We start from the raw sequence: 18,318 nt of genomic DNA on the forward strand, positions 1-18,318 counted from the left end.
AAAAATTTCTACAGCAGTGACTAAAAACATGGAAGCAGTGAAAGAAGTGTATGTATAGTGACTTCAGCATCTCTTACATTAAATTAAATCCTAGTGTGTCAACAGAAAAGTAAAATTTGTACATTAATGAAGTGTCTGTATAGTGACTTCAGCATCTCTAACATTAAATCCTAGTGTGAGCATTTTTGCAGCTTGCTAGTTTATTGGAATTGCAAAATTGTATCCCCAAAGGGCTATCTGCATAACGAAGAGAATTCCAGTTTGCGTGAGAAGGAGTTGTTATGTAGATAAAGATAAAACAAAAAGGAAGAAAACCCAACTCAAAACCATCACTCACCTCAAATACAACCAGTTGCTTCTTCAGCAGGGTCTTTGAATAAAATATAGCGTAAGTTTTGCAATTACGTTTAAATCTGAAGGGCCATGACCAATGAAATGAAACTCATTCAATGGTTATACTATAGTTTTCTCTTCTAAGAAAGTAACAACTAATACAATTAGTTAATTAAGTGAGAGAAATAAAAGATAAGGTAGGTGATCTTATAGGAAGAAAAAAGAGATATAAGAAGAGTCATGAGAATGAGAGTGGAAATGAATTGTAAGAGAAAGAACACGATGAATGTATCAAAACCATTTTTTCTTTTTCCATGGTTCAAATGAAAGAGAATACTGCATAAGCTCAAAATATGATTTTCAGCTACATGAATAAAAATCCCATCTAATTCTGCTAAGTGAGAGTTTGGCTTTCAACCCTTATTAGCACATGTATCCAATGCTAAAAATTATTCTTTAATTGCTTACATGAGAATCTTTCTCAGGGTCATATACTTCAGGTGGCGATTATAAATTAAAGGTTCCCAGCATAAGTCCTGACCACCCAACAACCGGGGCGGTCCCAAGAAAAGACGCTTCCAGCTTCAGAACCTCAGTTTCATAGTAGAAAATGACTGTTGAAATATTGGGAGCAGTAATGTGGGCAAGGAAAACCCAAGTCATAGGTATGCCATCACAATCAAAGATTGTTAATAACATTTTATAGCATATGCATTAAGTGAATAAACAACACACTAGACACACACAAAATGATCTGTATCTGTAGAGGAGAAGGAAGAGGAAAAAAAAAGATCACTTTAGTCAGCTCAAAATCATTGAAAATATCTACATAATAGAAAATATTTGAAGATTACTTTAGTTACCACAAAATTATTAAGGAAATTGTTATTCAGACCTCCCCAACAACTATTTAGACCCCTCAAAAAGTGCAAAAATACTAAACTACCCTTAATGAAAAAAATATAAAAAAATTCTAACCCCACTCTTCACATTCTCTCTCCTCTCTCCTTACCTTCTTCCTCTTTCTTCCACCAACCACCACCACCCACCACCCACCACCTCCGCCCCCACCACCACCACCACCCACCACCTCCACCGCCGCCACCATCGTTGCCGCCACCACCACCACAATTTTCATCTTATGTCATTTTTTACAATTTCAAACTTTAGGGAGTTGATTCTGTCGTTTTAAAATTTTTCTGCAATTAAACGCACTCTAGAAGTGCCTGACTCACGCACTTTAGAAGTGCGTGACAAACACACTTTTAAAGTGCGTGCCCTTTAAAAGTGCGTTAACTACGCAATGTTAAAGTGCGTGCACTTTTAAGGGGGGTTTGTCACGCACTTCTAAAGTGCGTTAACTACACACTTTTAAAGTGCGTTTAATTGCAGAAAAAATTTAAAACGACATAATCAACTCCATTATGTTTGAAATTTTTAAAAATGACATAATATGGAGTTTGTGGGGGTGGTGGCGGCGGTGGTGGTGGCGGAGATGGTGGGTGGTGGTGGTGGTGGGTGGAAGAAATAGGAAAGAGGTAAGGAGAGAGGAGAGAGAATGTAAGGAGTGGGATGAGGATTTTTTTTTTCATTAAGGGTAGTTTAGTATTTTTGCACTTTTTGAGGGGTCTAAATAGATGTGGGGGGAGGGGGGGTCTGAATAACAATTCCCAATCATTAATAACTGAATGCATTCGGGTGTAATCTCATTTGATTTTATTTGAAATTTAACATAATATCAATCAATTAGTTTAGAATATAATGATTGTTTAAAAAAATATAATGATACTTTTTATATAAAACAAAAACTTACTAAATCAAGAACCAAAATCATTTATCAAATATGCACATTGACAAATTTGTAAATTACTTCATTTGAAATTATGAGAATGCAGTCCACTGGACAACTAAATCAATGAAACCAATTTCCTCACAGCTTATTTTCGCTGGTTAAACAATCAAAATTTAAAGTCCTCTTGCTGGGCTACTCTCACCTTTTTAATTTATGGGTAACTTGCCAAAACCGCAAAACTCAAGTACTAATAAGATCAATATTCATCACCTAATTACTTTGGTCAATGGATTGCACCTAGATCTTAGACATTAGCCTGGAACCTCACTTTTCAAGACATATTGTTTCCTGAGAACCAAATGAAGACAAACACATGGTAAATTGAACTCAGAAAGGACGAAAGGCTTACCTGTCTTTTAGCTACGCTTCTTAAGGTGCTTGGAGTGCCTAAAACATTGCCGCAGTTAAATGTGTACTTGTTAAATGCCATATACTTGGAATAGGTTGTAAGGAGGAATGTTATGGATGTCGCATACTGTAGATTTCTTTGAGGTAGCTTGAACATGAGTCCTCCTGCACATGAATTGAATATAGTGCTTAATATAGGAACTTTGGCAGTAGCTTACGAATGCCTTGTTGGTAATAATCATGATGCATGACTTAAGAATTAAGATAAATTCAACTGTTAACTGGTTGTGTAACATTACTATTGATGTTGTCTTTACCTTGTGTATATTGTGTACTTGAAGAGGGAGAGTTAGGCAAGATCTTGCACATGAAATTCTCAGCTTCTTGCATGTTGATCAAAGTTCTTATCACCTATTAGCAATGCCCTCTGCAGTAACAATTAAAAATAATAATGGAAATCCAATGAGCCATGCAAACTTCAGACTAACAAAACAGCTTTTGAAATGGCTACCCGGTTTCTACCAATGTATTGACTTGTGAAATCTGAAGTTCCTGATACATAACATCTCATAAGAAATAAGAAGATATAAGATAAAATGTGGCTGAATAAAAAATAATATCTCTAACAGAATCATAGTTGATCATATAAGTAATTTATAGTAATAATACTTCAAATTTCAAAAGGATTGAGAGAATTTCCCATGAGTCAAACACCAAGCTGAAACCAAAGAATTATCTTACCTCTCAAGTGGGCATAAATGATGAAATCTGGACTAACTGATTAAAGGAAGCAACGCATACAGAAGAGCGGGATGATGGGAAACCTCCAACTTTGAAATTCTGGCAAGTGTAACTCGGATGTTCTACCAAATGTCTAAGACATCTTGTAAAACAATATGAACAACTCAGCAAATAATGCAACAAGATAACAACTGAACAACAATTAAAAGACACATGAAATTGTTAACCCAGTTCGGTGCAATATCACTTACGTCTGGAGGGTTTTCACCCAAGAGAGATAATCCACTATTATAGAGAAATTGTACATAAAATGTCTCACAAGAACTGCTCCAGTTCAACTACCTTTTCTACCTATCTCTACCCGTGGAATATTACTTAGGTCTCCCCTAAGTATGAGAACCTCCTCTCATTCTCTCTCACAATCACTGCCACAGTGATTGAACTCGAGTATGAGTTACAAAGACAGATCTCAAGATCACACAGAAAGACACTCACCCTTAGCTCACAACTATTGCATAAAGTTGCTAAGAGTACAAAACAGTATGAACTCAATGAAAACCCTAATATAATAGTATGTTCTTTTTTTTTTTCGAGACTAGGTCTTGAGTCTTCATATATAGTCTTCCAGACCTTGTCTTCATTGGGCTTGAAAGAGCACACGGTCCATACACAAAACAAGAAGTTGTTAATTGAAAACAACCGAGTAACAAATCTGCTTCAGATCCTCGTAAATAAGCAGATTCCAACTTCCATAAATAGCTCCAAATCAAACCCCCTTGAACCGGGTTTGATTACACAAGGAATATCCCTTGACGGCGCACAGAAGCTTCCAGCAAAACCTAACTTGAAAAACAAAGCTTCACAGATAACCAAATAATCAACTAACAGCAAATACTGAGGGACAGATGTCATAGGCAAGTTGTTACAACATCGGGTCCGACAAGTTTGCATACACACACTTAGCTAAAATGCAGACAACTAAACAAAGGAATAACAATCTCCCCCTTTGTCAAATTTTAGCTAATATACTACACTACCATAAAGACTCTTCAGAAGCACTTGTAGCTTGAAATAGCTTAAAACATTCTTCAACAACAAAGCTATTATCAACAGCTATGAATACCCAGATGCAGTACCAAAGACTAGAAACAAACAGAGTACAACTCACAGCAGAAGATCACATCACATCAGCATCATCAAGAACTACAACTACTTCAACAATTACTGCATACATCCATTACTCCCCCTTATTAGCTCAATTTGGCAAAGGCTCAAAGAAGAAAAATCATGCTATTATAGAAAAGTCATTCTAGTGTTGAGAGAATCCAAGAGCAGTACTCAGAAGCTTATTACAGACCAGGAGCAAATGTAGTAGGTATAGAGCCACACAAGACTGTAGCAAATACATCCAAAAGAAAAAAAAATAACTAAGGAGAGGTGCTACGAGGGCCAGAACTGGTGGAACCAGTTACATCCTCCTTCTCTTCTGCAGTATACTCCTCATTTTCCCTGTCAGACTCATCATCATCCTCTCCAGCAGTTTCATACTAAGCCTCTTCTTCCTCAACATCAGCATTGTCATCCTCAACATTCTCAGTAGATTCTTCAATATTACTTTCCTCAGCACCAGCAGTAGGAACCTGTGTCGTGGCTTTGATGAGCTTGTCCACATTCCGCTTCCTAATCTTGCAAGCCTGAATAGTGGCATCTAAGGATTTGGAGACAACCCTCAATTCAGCCAAAATATCATCTTTGCTTGCACCAACTGCCTGAGTACCACTGGTACTGGCAGAACCCTTTACTGCAGATAGCACAATGTCTGGAACATGTGTCCCAGCAAACAAGCGATAATCAAACTTGAGAGGCAAAGGTCTCTTACCTTGTGGTTCATCAGCCCTCACAACATGAGGATGTTGTTTGACAATTAGTTCAGACAATAGGCATGGAAATAGAATGGGCAGTCTCACAGCATAAGAGCCTGCATGCTTCAGAGTCTGATAAAAAACCAGTTTGCCAAAATCAAACTCACCACCAGTGCCAATCAGATAGAACATTCTTGCAAGGGGAGGAGTTACACCAGATAGGTGATTGGTGGCCATCCAATTTGCACACCCAATCTTGAAAAGAACAACATACTTGGTAGTTAACTTCCCAGAGGGAAGCAATCCTTTCTTTGGCCACTTCTTGACCATCTTGCCAGTAAGGGTCTTAGCAACCCTATTTAAATCAGGTTCTTCATCGGTTCCAGCAACCGGACTTCTTCCCAAAAACTCATTAACAACTTCAGGAGAGAAATTAACACACTTTCCTCTAACATAGGCCTTCCTGAACTCGGGGCTACTCTCATCATCACAGTCAGTAGGGATATTCACAATGAATTTCCTAACCAATTGAGAAAAACATCTGCCAATGTCCTTGACAGTCTTCATCAAACCTGCATCAACCAACAGTTCCATGATCTCTTTGAGTTCCAAGGCATCTGCATGAAGCTCCCTTTCTATGGCTAACCTTCTCTAAACAACAAACTTCCAAATTTGTGCAGAACTGGCAAAGTGGAAGGATACATTGTCAATTGGTGCCTCGGGAACATTCAAAGGAATTCTCTTCCCCTTGATCCTTTTCTTGGCCGTAGTGGTGATGTCAGGAACATCTAGCTCAGAGTCAGTTTCAGCAACATGTTTCCTCTTCTTTCCAGTGGATGCAACAATCTTCTCATCTTTCTTGTCCTTCTTTGTCTTCTTCTCAGGAACTGAGACCTGAGATGCTTTTGGAGTCTTGGGAGTCTGAGAACCAGGAACCTTTTTCTTCTTTTCTTTCAAACCTGCAACATTCTTGTTTGTAGAAACTGTGGCCTTCTTACTAGCAGAGGCAATGACTTTCTTGTGCACTTCTTGATCATCAGAGTCTTCTTCTTCAGAGGCAACAGACACTTGTTTCTTACCTTTCTTGGACAAAGGTTCAGGGGTTTTCTCATGGGGAATTTCAACAGAGGGAGTCTTCTCACTTGAAGATTCCTGACTAGCAACATCAGTATCATCTTCCTTCTCAGTATCAAGTTCACTAGGGTTTGCCTCAGAGTTTGGTTCAGAATCACGATCATCCTGTGATTCAACATTTGGCATGACATCCTGTGCCGTGGCAACATCTGCAAGAGTCTCTAAGACATTGTGGATAACTTGATCTGCTTCAGCATCGACGACATCGCTTTCTTGATTATCATCAACCGGTGGATCAGGAATGGAATCTTCTGAAATGTCCTGAACGCTTGAAGCTTTCCCTGTGCCTCGCTTGACAACATGCTTGATCCTCATACTCCTTGTCCTCTTGGCTGGTCCAGACGATTCTGGAGTGACAATTTTTGCAGAAGAACGAGTAACCCTAGAGGGAGTAGAAGATGCAGTCTTCAAACCAAGAAATTTGACTCCATATGAGTTCTTGATAGGTTTGGGACCGGCAACGATCTTCTTTCCTGAATCTTGAGTCATGATTGAGAGCAACTTGACACACTTACCAAAATAACCGTTAGAGTGCAGAAAACACAAAGAGAGAGAATAAATCAAGTTTGTGGAACCAAGACAAATAAGTTCTGTGTCTTCCTCAACCGCAGCAAGGGCGGTTAAATAGAGGAAATTATAGTCGTTGCCCTTGACATGTGTCAATAACTGCTATAAGTCAGTTATTACACAAATCCCCAATTTTCCTCTTAACTCCTCAAACTTAGCCGCATCTAGTGCTTTTGTGAAAGTATCCGCTAACTGCCTATTTGTTTCCACATGCTCAAGAGTGATAATATTTTCTTCCACCAAATCTCTGATAAAGTGATGACGAATGTCAATATGCTTAGTCCTGCTATGTTGAATTGGATTTTTTGAAATGTTGATGGCACTCAAGTTGTCACAGAATAATGTCATGACATCTTGCTCGACATTGTATTCCTTCAGCATCTGCTTCATCCATAATAGTTGAGTACACCCACTTCCAGCAGCTATATACTCAGCCTCAGCAGTAGATAGAGAGACACCATTCTGCTTTTTGACTTCAGCACAATGACTTCTTCTTGAAGGCTGCCATTCAATATCAGCAAATTCTGCTTCTCAACTTCTAGATTCTTGACAACTCCTTCCAATTTCATTCCTTTTTCACAAGCATCCTTCCTGTTATTGAATAGAAGTTTGTAGGTTTCAGCAAGTTCCTCCTCAGATATTTCACCATCACTTGATTCTGATCCAGAGTTGCACTTCACAGTAAGACCCATGACCTGAGGTTCTTCTTCTTCTGTATCATCATCAGACCAAGTTGCCACCATTCCTTTACCCAGTTTCTTTAGATAAGTTGCACATTCTGCCTTGATATGCCCATATCCTTCGCATTCATGACACATGACACCTTTGCTTTTGTTGGATTTGTCTTCTTCCTTGTTTCTACGAGCAAAGCCAGAGTGTTTTCCGATATCAGACCGCTTGTCTGGCACATTTGGTTTAGGTCTTCTTTCAAACCTCCTCATTACTTTGTTGAATTTTCTCCCAAGCATAGCTATTGCTTCAGATAGATTTTCATCAGACTCTTTCTCACTTGCATCATCATCTTCAGTATTTGATACAAAGGCTATGCTTTTGCTCTTCTTGCCTGACCTTTCATTCACGGACATCTCGAAGGTATGTAATGAACCAATTAATTCATCTACTTTTATGCTGCCAATATCCTGAGCTTCCTCAATTGCTGTCATCTTCATATCGACTTTCTTGGGTAAAGATTTGAGAATTTTTCTGACAAGCTTTTCCTCAAACATTTGTTCTCCAAGTGCAAATGATGCATTTGCCATGTCGCGCACCCTCATGTGAAATTCTGACACAATTTCATCGTCCTTCATCTTCAGATTCTCAAACTGAGTGGTGAGAAGTTGAAGTCTTGACACTCTTACTCTTGTGGTACCTTCATGAGCTACTCTGAGGATTTCCCAGGCATCCTTAGCCACAGTGCAGGTATTGATTAACCTGAACATGTTCTTGTCCACTCCGTTGAAGATGACATTCAGTGCTTTTGAGTTTGCTAAGGCTTCATCATCTTCCTCTTTGATCCATTCTTCTTCAGCCTCAACTCAGTGGTTGAAGTTCCCTCTTTGTCACTTTTTCACAGGATGTTTCCACCCTTTTGACAATGGATTTCCATGTCTTGCTGTCAATGGATCTAAAAAATGCTACCATACGAGCTTTCCAATAGTCATAATTAGTACCATCCAAGATTGGTGGCCTATGAACAGATCCTCCTTCCTTGTTGTTATGCATAATACCAGAATTATCACCCAAAAGTAGAACAGGGGGTGCCTGCACTGATACCAATTGAAATTCTGGCAAGTGTAACTCGGATGTTCTACCAAATGTCTAAGACATCTTGTAAAACAATATGAACAACTCAGCAAATAATGCAACAAGATAACAACTGAACAACAATTAAAAGACACAAGAAATTATTAACCCAGTTCGGTGCAATATCACCTACGTCTGGAGGGTTTTCACCCAAGAGAGATAATCCACTATTATAGAGAAATTGTACATAAAAGGTCTCACAAGAACTGCCCCAATTCAACTATATTTTCTACCTATCTCTACCCGTGGAATATTACTTAGGTCTCCCCCTAAGTATGAGAACCTCCTCTCACCCTCTCTCACAATCACTGCCACAGTGATTGAACTCAAGTATGAGTTACAAAGACAGATCTCAAGATCACACAGAAAGACACTCACCCTTAGCTCACAACTATTGCATAAAGCTGTTAAGAGTACAAAATAGTATGAACTCAATGAAAACCCTAATATAATAATATGTTCTTTTTTTTTCGAGACTAGGTCTTGAGTCTTCATATATAGTCTTCAAGGCCTTGTCTTCATTGGGCTTGAAAGAGCAGACCCATACACAAAACAGGAAGTTGTTAATTGAAAACAACCAAGTAACAAATCTGCTTCAGATCCTTGTAAATAAGCAGATTCCAACTTCCATAAATAGCTCCAAATCAAACCCCCTTGAATCGGGTTTGATTACACAAGGAATATCCCTTGACGGCGCACAGAAGCTTCCAGCAAAACCTAACTTGAAAAACAAAGCTTCACAGATAACCAAATAATCAACTAACAGCAGATACTGAGGGACAGATGTCATAGGCAAGCTGTTACAACATCGGGTCCGACAAGTTGGCACACACATACTTAGCTAAAATGCAGACAACCAAACAAAGGAACAACAAGATTGAATAATGGCTTTCTTATCAAACTCTTTGACATATAGAAACACAAAATTATTTGGCTTAGAAAGTTGCCCAATCGCCACAAAAGCACCAGCTGCAATCAGACCCAGAGCTGTAGAAGAATATCACATGAGAGAACATAAATAATTCAGGAATGTATGTACTCCTTCAATAGCATCCAAAGCATGTAAACAAAAAATTTCAGAGACACTTCATTCCCAAATGATTTCTAAACCCATATTATTAGAACATATTTTTGTTACGTATAATGCAATTGGAAAAAAAGGGAAAACGGAAAATACCTGGTTAGGTGGCGATGTGGCGGACGACGACGACGAATATCAACCATGAGACGAACATTGTTGCTCAAATTCTGCACATATTCAAGCCACAATTAGCACAAAGATACATGAAATTTTAGAGTTCTACATAGACGTCCTTTTATGCACATAGAAATTTAGAATTAGTATGGTTGTAATAGATGTGTAACTGGAATGGGGAATATACAAAAATTGCAGAAGGCATGCAAACTATTGGATCTTGAAAGAACTTATTATTAGGAAGAGCTAAGGCAAGGATGCTACTTTGCATTCCTGCAATATGATATTTAATTATTCAAGTAACATTTACTACTACAGGCATTTGATGGATGAAAATGCATAAAAATTAAAAGATGTCTTAAAAGAAATTGTTAAAAAGAACCTTGAATTGGTTGGGTTTGAAGTCCGAATGAGATGAGGGATTTGAGTAGGAGCTGTTCTGGCAAGGAGTAACATGCTAAACCTTTTTTCTCAACTTTGTGCCTTGCTTTACCCTCCTGTAAATTAAAGAAGAATTCAGTCAGATTGATAAAGAAAATTCCTATCAATGCAAAATTGAGTTAGAGAAAAAGTGAATAAAAGATGTATGAATCAAAAACAAATCACATATACATTAAGGGAACAACGTTGTATTGGAACCAGTTGTGCAACTTATGGGAAATGAGTGTCATTAAGGCCTAAGAGGAACAATATTCTAATTCTAAATTTCCTACAAATATCAGTTCACAAAATGCATCAATGTGCAGACACAAACAAATCTATTAATGTTTCAGGCAAGTTAGAATCCAGCAATGATCCTTCAATTCAAATAGGGTATCACCGTTATTAGGTAGAAGCTGTAAATATACATTGCAAAAGTACAGGAAATACTGAAACAATGAAACCTTACCATATTTTCTTTAAGGAGTGCCATGTATATGGTCTCAAGTTCTGATCTACGACCATCAAACTCTTCAATCTTTATACGCACCTTGAGACCATAAAATTGTACATCGTTCACTCAATGCATGTCTATTAGTCGAGTGGAGTTTTGGTCTCTCTTGCTTTCATTCGGCTGATACATTTAATTTTGATCAACTCGATTATGTGTGATGTGAATCTGCCATCCAAGTTGATATTTCACTTTCAATTTATTGTATTTCACCAGGTGCAGAAAAATTTATTGTATTGATATTGATGATGAAAAGAGATAAGTCCAAAAGAGAGTAATGTCATGCCCAAAGCAGTATCATAATGTAAGTTTAGTTCTGTCCTGTTTGTTTCAGTGCTTTCTATTACATATGTATTTCATATTTCATTCATGGTCGAGTGATTGCAAATATTTTTAATCAAGCTTGAATTTGTTCCCATCTAAATGAATAAAGTGCATTTTATATGACAATGGTCAAGGTCTTCAAATGCAGAGAAATGTTATGTGGTGTTTATGGGAACATGACTTCACATATTGTGTGCTAACATGTGGTTTTTAATAGCTTAATTCTCTATTAGTCAGTCATTAATAAATTTTGGTTCTATTTTTCGTGATGATTGCATCTACCCATTTGTATTATGCATATTACTACCATTTTTCTCTGCTGCTATTTTGTTGCACACTATTAGGTCAGGTTTCTCCAGTAGTTGTTCTCTTAATTAGACTTTGAGCTAGCTAATTGTACCCATACAACATACATGTACTACAAATGCAAAGGTTTATCTCATTGGGTTAATTTTCGTGAATTATCTTTGGATCTAGCTAATTGTTCTGTTCCAACTTGCTTGCTTATTTCCTTAATCCTCACCCCTTCCATATTTCCATTCTATATTCTTGCTCAATGTGTATAACCCACTCCTTGCCAATGTTCTCACATTCAGCTATTTGCATTTGTGTTGACATATATCAAGAGTTCTTTGTGCTTTTGTTCTTGCATATCTTATCTCAATACTAATACCAATTTCTCATTCAGCGGGAACTAACAATCCTTGGAAAACTCTGTGGTGGGAGGGATGCATGGAGGATTAATGTAAGAGTCATTTGAGTTACTAATCTTTTTATATTAGCCTTAATTATGGCTTTTCTTGCAGTTCCTTTCTTTGAAGCTTACAACTAGAAGTATCTATCATGACTTCAATTTAGAGACATGCTTTAGAAACAATGTAGGTACCTATCTAAAAATTCATTTTACTCGATCAATATTTTTCTCATTGTTTTCGTTATGTCAACTATGTTTGCACAAATTCGTCTATCAAATCCCTAAATTTCATCTATAATCTCAACTGAAATCTTTTGCATTGGTTCCTATTTTTGAGTTCAATCTACTTGCTTTTACTCAATCAGTCTATTTGCATTTATTAGGCAGTTTTAAATTGACACAGCAAGCTACAACCTCATTTTCGTCAGTGATTTTCTGGCTCCAATGTGAACTTCACCAGCCACCAGCTTCATTCTTTATCCAAGGCATGGCTCTCTTTCCCTCTCGCTCTTTCTGTATTTCACATTTCAGAAATTTCTTCTTCCTCAATAATGATGTAATCTTGATTGTCATCTTCTTTTTGCTTATATAATTAACACAAGCCTTTATTGTTTTCATTTCTTACCTTTGATACATAAATAAAAAGCCATTTCCACTTGGCGCTGTAATGGCTTTGCCTCTGGCCTTGCAAACACCTGCCTCAAGCATAACAGGCAGCTGCTCTTGCTTAGACATATTCACAATAAAAGAGTTGGAATGTCCCTGCTTTATGATAATCCACCTCATGCAGTGTTGGTTTCTACTAAATGGCTAAGATTTTGTAACCCCTTCATACTTAAAAAAAACATTTCATCAAAAAATTTCAAGAACTATCCTCCTTCCCTTATGTTTCTTTTCTCTTTTATAAAGCATTTCGAATATGTGAAAAAGGACTATACCAACCTTTTTATTTTTTATACATAAGTGATTAATCTACCAAGTAGAAGTACTTGCATTCCGTCCCTAATTTTCTTGGTACATATTATTTGAAGTGATAGTAAAAAGGATTTGCTTTTAACAGATAGCCACTCCTCTGCTACCACAGGATACTGAAAATTTTGAATGACAAAGAACTATCAGTATAGTTAAAATTTTCAAGTTTGAACGTTCATAGGAAGAAATTTAAAAGTATAAGGTTTCTCAGTGTAGCCTATTTTTGAATCTGAAACTTTAATTGACAAAGAGCCTTGACCTTTGAACGTTGGATTCAGTTCCACTTAGTCAAATTCCATTCGTGATGTATTTATTTTGGTTGTTTTGAGGTTTGAACCTTAAGAATACTAGATTTTTCTCTTTGGATTATATAGTCTCACTGACTAATCTTTCTCTTTGTTATGTTCCTACCTTATCTAGCTATGTAAATTGAAAATCTTAATCTTATAGCTGGTCAATCTTTAGACCTTGCCAGTATCTTCTACTTCCTTAATACCGAGGACACTTTTTACTGTTCATAGATTAGGTTTCAAAAACACCTCATGTACTTTGTTACTCAAATATTCTAGCATCTATTTTATTGATCTTCGGTTGATTTCGAGATTTTTGAGTTATACTATACTCGCACCCCACTACACTTTATTCGGAGGATTTCGTTTGAACACATACTTCAAGCTTCAGATGTAGTCACTGGCTTATATATAGATGTGTTGTTGTGTTGATGCTCAACACTTCTGAGTCGAATCAGTTTATCTGTTTAGTTGTATTTATATTTGTATGTGCTCTGCATTGTCCTAGATTCAATGTTACACTCGCTGGTTAGCTTCAAGTTGAGCTTTTATATCAATGATTGTATTTACTTTGCATTCTCTGGTTAGCTTTTATTTCAATGGTTATATTTATAAATTTAGTGTCATATTTTAAATTGTTCAAAGATGAATTAGGAAGAGTAGCAAAGGAAGTGTTTTCTCATGGTGAACATAAAACTAGATGTTTGGCATTCTACTAGGATTTCCTTATGTTCAATTTCCTTTCCTCTATACATTCTTAGACCTTATAAATTCAGTCGGGATTTTTTTCATTGAAGTCTTTGGTTAGAAGACAGCCTATGTTTTTTCCTAAGCTTCTGGATAAATGCTCATACTTTTTAGTTCATTTTTTTACTTCTTTATCTATTATTCTAGGGAACTACTTTTGAGTCTGCATATTTTGTGGTTATAACCATTCTTAGAATTCTAAACTGATATTTATGTTTCAAGGTTTGTCTTGCCATTGAAACTTTTCACTCAGGCTGTTGATACACTTGATTATATTTTGAAGATCAAACAAGATATTTATGTTGAACTTGGTTGATGACGGTTGGGGCCTCTTAGAAAACAATGTGAGTGTGTTTTCTATCTTCTATATAAGTTTTTAGCTTCCAGAGGTCCTAATCCTCTTTCATCCTGTTTCGTTAATTCATTGAAGAAGTTGATGACTGTTGATTTATATTTTGCAGTCAGCATACTGACAGTTTGTGATATTTGGTAAAAATAAAAAGAGCAGGCTTGAAATTTTATGAAAACAAAATCACTTTCTAGATCAGATTTTCGTTACTTCACATCACGGGTGACTTTGATGCATATTGCTTTCTCTGGCCTGAACTTTTTACCATATTCCACTATAAGGTAAAATTACTTGCACAATATTTTAGAACCTGATTGCAAATTTTTTAGCTCAAGTTTAAGTTAAAACTGCTTTACAATGACCTTCCTTCCTTCCTTTATTGACAACATGAATGTCTGTGTGCATTGCATTTCATTTCTCTTATATGAGAATACATGTCTCTATGGATTCTAGATTACACGGTTTTTACTTTGATTTTTGTGACATTTATTTTTCAGTCGTTTACTTCACCCTTCTAGCCCCTCAACCTTTTCATAAATATCGGTGGCTTGAAACTACTAAAGATTTGTCACATGTGAAGCTAATGGTCACTCCTCATTGTTCTCCATTTGCCTGACCAGAATGCTAGAAATAATAGGTCAGGTGAATGACTACCAGAAAGCTCGATTCGTGAACTGAGGGTTTCTTCAATATTCAACATAGTCTCAATATAGAAGATTGTTGTTTTGGGTTTTGCTTTCAACAAGGACACTGATGACACTAGGGAGACCCCATCCATTGATGTGTGTAAGGGGCTGTGGGCTATGGGGAGACAATGCTAGGTTGAGCATCTATGATCCTAATATTCTCTACAAGAAGTTTGACTACTTACGTGTTAGCATGCGTTTTAATGTATTTACATTTATTAATTTTAAAAGTTTCAGGGAAAAATTCTCCATGCAATGCACAGGTAAACATACTAGGTGATATGGGTATTGATTTGTGTATAATCCTTAAAATGAATTGCGAACAATACAATATGATTTGTGTGTGATTCAACAACGGTTGTTAACAGAATGATAAGGAAGCCAAGAGATAAGTATGGTTGTTATGGAAAGAAAACTATTGATGAAGTCATATGAAATATTTGCATATGGTTCAAGGTCACGTTTTCTTTCACTTCCATCGAATAAAGATTCAATTATTAAATTAAATTTAATCATTTGCTAATAGTGTTGTTTCATTTTGTTGGTCCCAACTTAATATATCCAAATTTATGTATTTAAATCTTGGTAAGCAAAAATAATTTTTTCCTTACATGTGCGAAAAGACTTGAAGATTTTGATCAATTAATTCCTTTATTTTTTGGTATCTTTATATTTGATATATAGATGTATGAGAACAAAACATTATAATTGAGGGTCTCAATTTATGTTTTTAAAGGTCAGCATCCTTATTATAATTATACTTTTATTTTATCTTAAATTTTTTACAATAAAAGTTTCAATTAATGTATCAAATACAATAGTAAAATTTGCCGTGCAACGCACGGGTAAGAAACACTAGAGCACATTATATTTATCTCGCGTGAATTAGACAACCTAATTTTCTATGCCTAAGAGATCATATCAAAATCAAGGTAAATTTTTTTCTCTTTTTAAATTTTATCTTTATACGAATAAATTAAAATTTTTTTAGTGTGTTAAAGTTGCTCTCTCAATTTCGACCCGCGTGTGATGAACGTCAAAGATTTTCTAAGATTGTAGCTCCTAGGAATCGAACTTTCGACTTATAAATTAAAACAACCATTTTTTACCACTTCGATTAACACCCATTGGGTTCAAGTTATTTATTTCAACAAGTAAAAATTAAACTTGTTCATATATAATTTCATATATTGCTTAATTTGTTTTATTTTTAAATTTTTCTTTCGGCTATTTGATAAAATAAACATGTAATTTGAAAAAAACAAAACACGATTATATAAGAAAATAAGATTTACATATATTATCGTGTAAGTAATCTGGACACCTGCACTGACCAAGTCCGTGCGTGATTATTTGGTGTCATTGGATTAATCCATTGGCTGAAATTCCTACTAGAGGGGCGCTAGAGAGGACCTTTGCAGGAGAGGATCTGAATCTGCTTAAGTTGATGAAGGTTCTAATATATCTTTCTTTCTTTTTTCCAGGGAAATGACTTTAATTATCTCGTCAAAGAAAAGAAGGTGGTGGAGATCATTATCAAAAAATTATTAAATTTGTACTTTTTTTTTCTTGCTATATGTGTATTTACATATTTACTATACAAAATTATTTTAATAAGATATGCTGAAGCACGTGCTCAAGCACGACCTCCGATTGAATTGAGTAGGTTATCTTTTCATTCAGATAACTCACTCTCGTTCAATCTAACTGAGTGTGTCATATGTTTATATACTTTTGTAGACGATTACATACTTCTCAATTATCCATGCAGACACACATATCATGCAAATTGCGTGTCTGAATATGCATCACAAAATAGACCATGTCCAATGTGTGAAAATCGCATAACATAAAAGCTATGTTTAGTCCGTGTTCATCATTCTCAGAAACATTTTTAAAAACTATATGATTAAAAAAATGAAAATGTAGAAAAATGAAGTGTTAGTTAGAAGTAACGTTTACTCCCATGAGAATGTAAGATTCTTAGTCTTTGACATTAGAATGAAATTTATACAAAACATGAATAATTTACATGTTTGAGAGTCTAATGTACTTGGTAATAGATTTTTCAAAGCTTGCAGCAAACACCAAACCTAGGAATGGCAGTTTAGAAAGTCCTCATATATTGTAGTTTAATTATTGCTTAAACTTAATTTATTGTTTATTTTTATTGGATTTAATGTAATAAACTAGTCTTCTATTCCACTTTTTTCAAAATCTCTAAATTTTTGCAGAACTTCTATCATATACATTACTGAAACTTGTCACTTTTAGATTTTTCGCAAAGAACCTAAAAATGATTTGAATTCAATTTTAGATTGTTTGTTGATTCATTTATTTACCAAAAGTATACATAAACATCATATATGTCACTAGAGATGTGGTGTTCCATGAGCAGATGCTTCTATACATTTTAGAAATTGAATATTATCACTTTCTCATGTATGAGATTATTTTCCTTTGTGAATCTCGATAAGTTCATCTTTTGTATATTGTAATACTCTTGTGCTCAACTTCCATTACTTCATCATGAAGATAAGGTATAAATTCATCCACCTGAACCTAGGGAAGTTTAAAACAGAGATACCACAAATCATATGATATGAATTAACTCCTGGCCAAGATTGACATTCTCTGATGTGCTTTTACAAGGCCTAAATTGCTTTACAATGTTTCAATTAACTCATCCAAGAAAGGTCCTTTATTAAGCACTTCCATGATCACTTTATAATTCAATAACACAGTACACAAACTGATACAAATGAGTGTGACTTGCTTGAAACTTTACGAATTAAAACTGCATAAAATAGATTAAAAAAAATTATGCCAGCCGCTCAATGAGACAAAAGTCATTCCAATTAAAGTGGATAAGAGGGAGGGAGATTGGTGCTTCACGCAAGGTAGCTATCACAACATATATGTCCCTAACTCTTCATGAAGGTAGCTACAATTATGCTACAAACAATATATATTAACAGGCATGTGTGTGCGCGCGCGTGTGTCGTGCGTGCAAGTCGTGCGTGTGTATTATTAATATAATTTTATTGTCATTCTATATAATTGCTGTTGTTGAAAGAAGTTTTTCAAAATTAAAATTGTTCAAATCGTATCGAAGGTCAACAATGTTATAAGATAGATTGAATGTGTTAACTATTTTATCTATTAAAAGTGAAATATTTTAATTATAAAAATATGATAAATAATTTCGCAGCTCAAAAAACTAAAAGATTAATATAAAAATTGATAATTTATATGATATATTAATTTTTTAAAGATTTTTTTCAAAAGAAAGTCACTAATATTTTTGCATTAGGTTCAGTACCCTTTCTGCATTTACAGTCCCTGCCTTGAAGAGCACTTCATTTCGCTGAAGCCAAATCGTCCACACGCCGGCGACCCATACAGACCACCAACCCGACTTTCCTCCTGAGTGAATAGTGAACCCGTGCTGGAGGAGGTGAAGCCTTGGCTCTTCGTGCTTCACTAGTGT

General features: G+C 35.7%; 2 protein-coding genes across 2 annotated transcripts; both read right to left on the reverse strand.

The window, feature by feature from the left end:
* Nucleotides 1-4,821: 4,821 nt before the first annotated feature.
* Nucleotides 4,822-5,730, reverse strand: LOC130719441 (uncharacterized). The gene has a single exon (XM_057570069.1). It carries the CDS (start codon nucleotides 5,728-5,730, stop codon nucleotides 4,822-4,824), a length of 909 nt encoding a protein of 302 aa, XP_057426052.1.
* A 57-nt stretch (nucleotides 5,731-5,787) lies between these two features.
* On the reverse strand, nucleotides 5,788-6,759 carry LOC130719443 (protein pxr1-like). Its single transcript, XM_057570070.1, has one exon. It carries the CDS (start codon nucleotides 6,757-6,759, stop codon nucleotides 5,788-5,790), a length of 972 nt encoding a protein of 323 aa, XP_057426053.1.
* Between the last annotated feature and the right edge of the window lie 11,559 nt (nucleotides 6,760-18,318).

This window comes from Lotus japonicus, chromosome 5 (assembly GCF_012489685.1).
Source record: "Lotus japonicus ecotype B-129 chromosome 5, LjGifu_v1.2".
NCBI classification, from domain to species: domain Eukaryota; kingdom Viridiplantae; phylum Streptophyta; class Magnoliopsida; order Fabales; family Fabaceae; genus Lotus; species Lotus japonicus.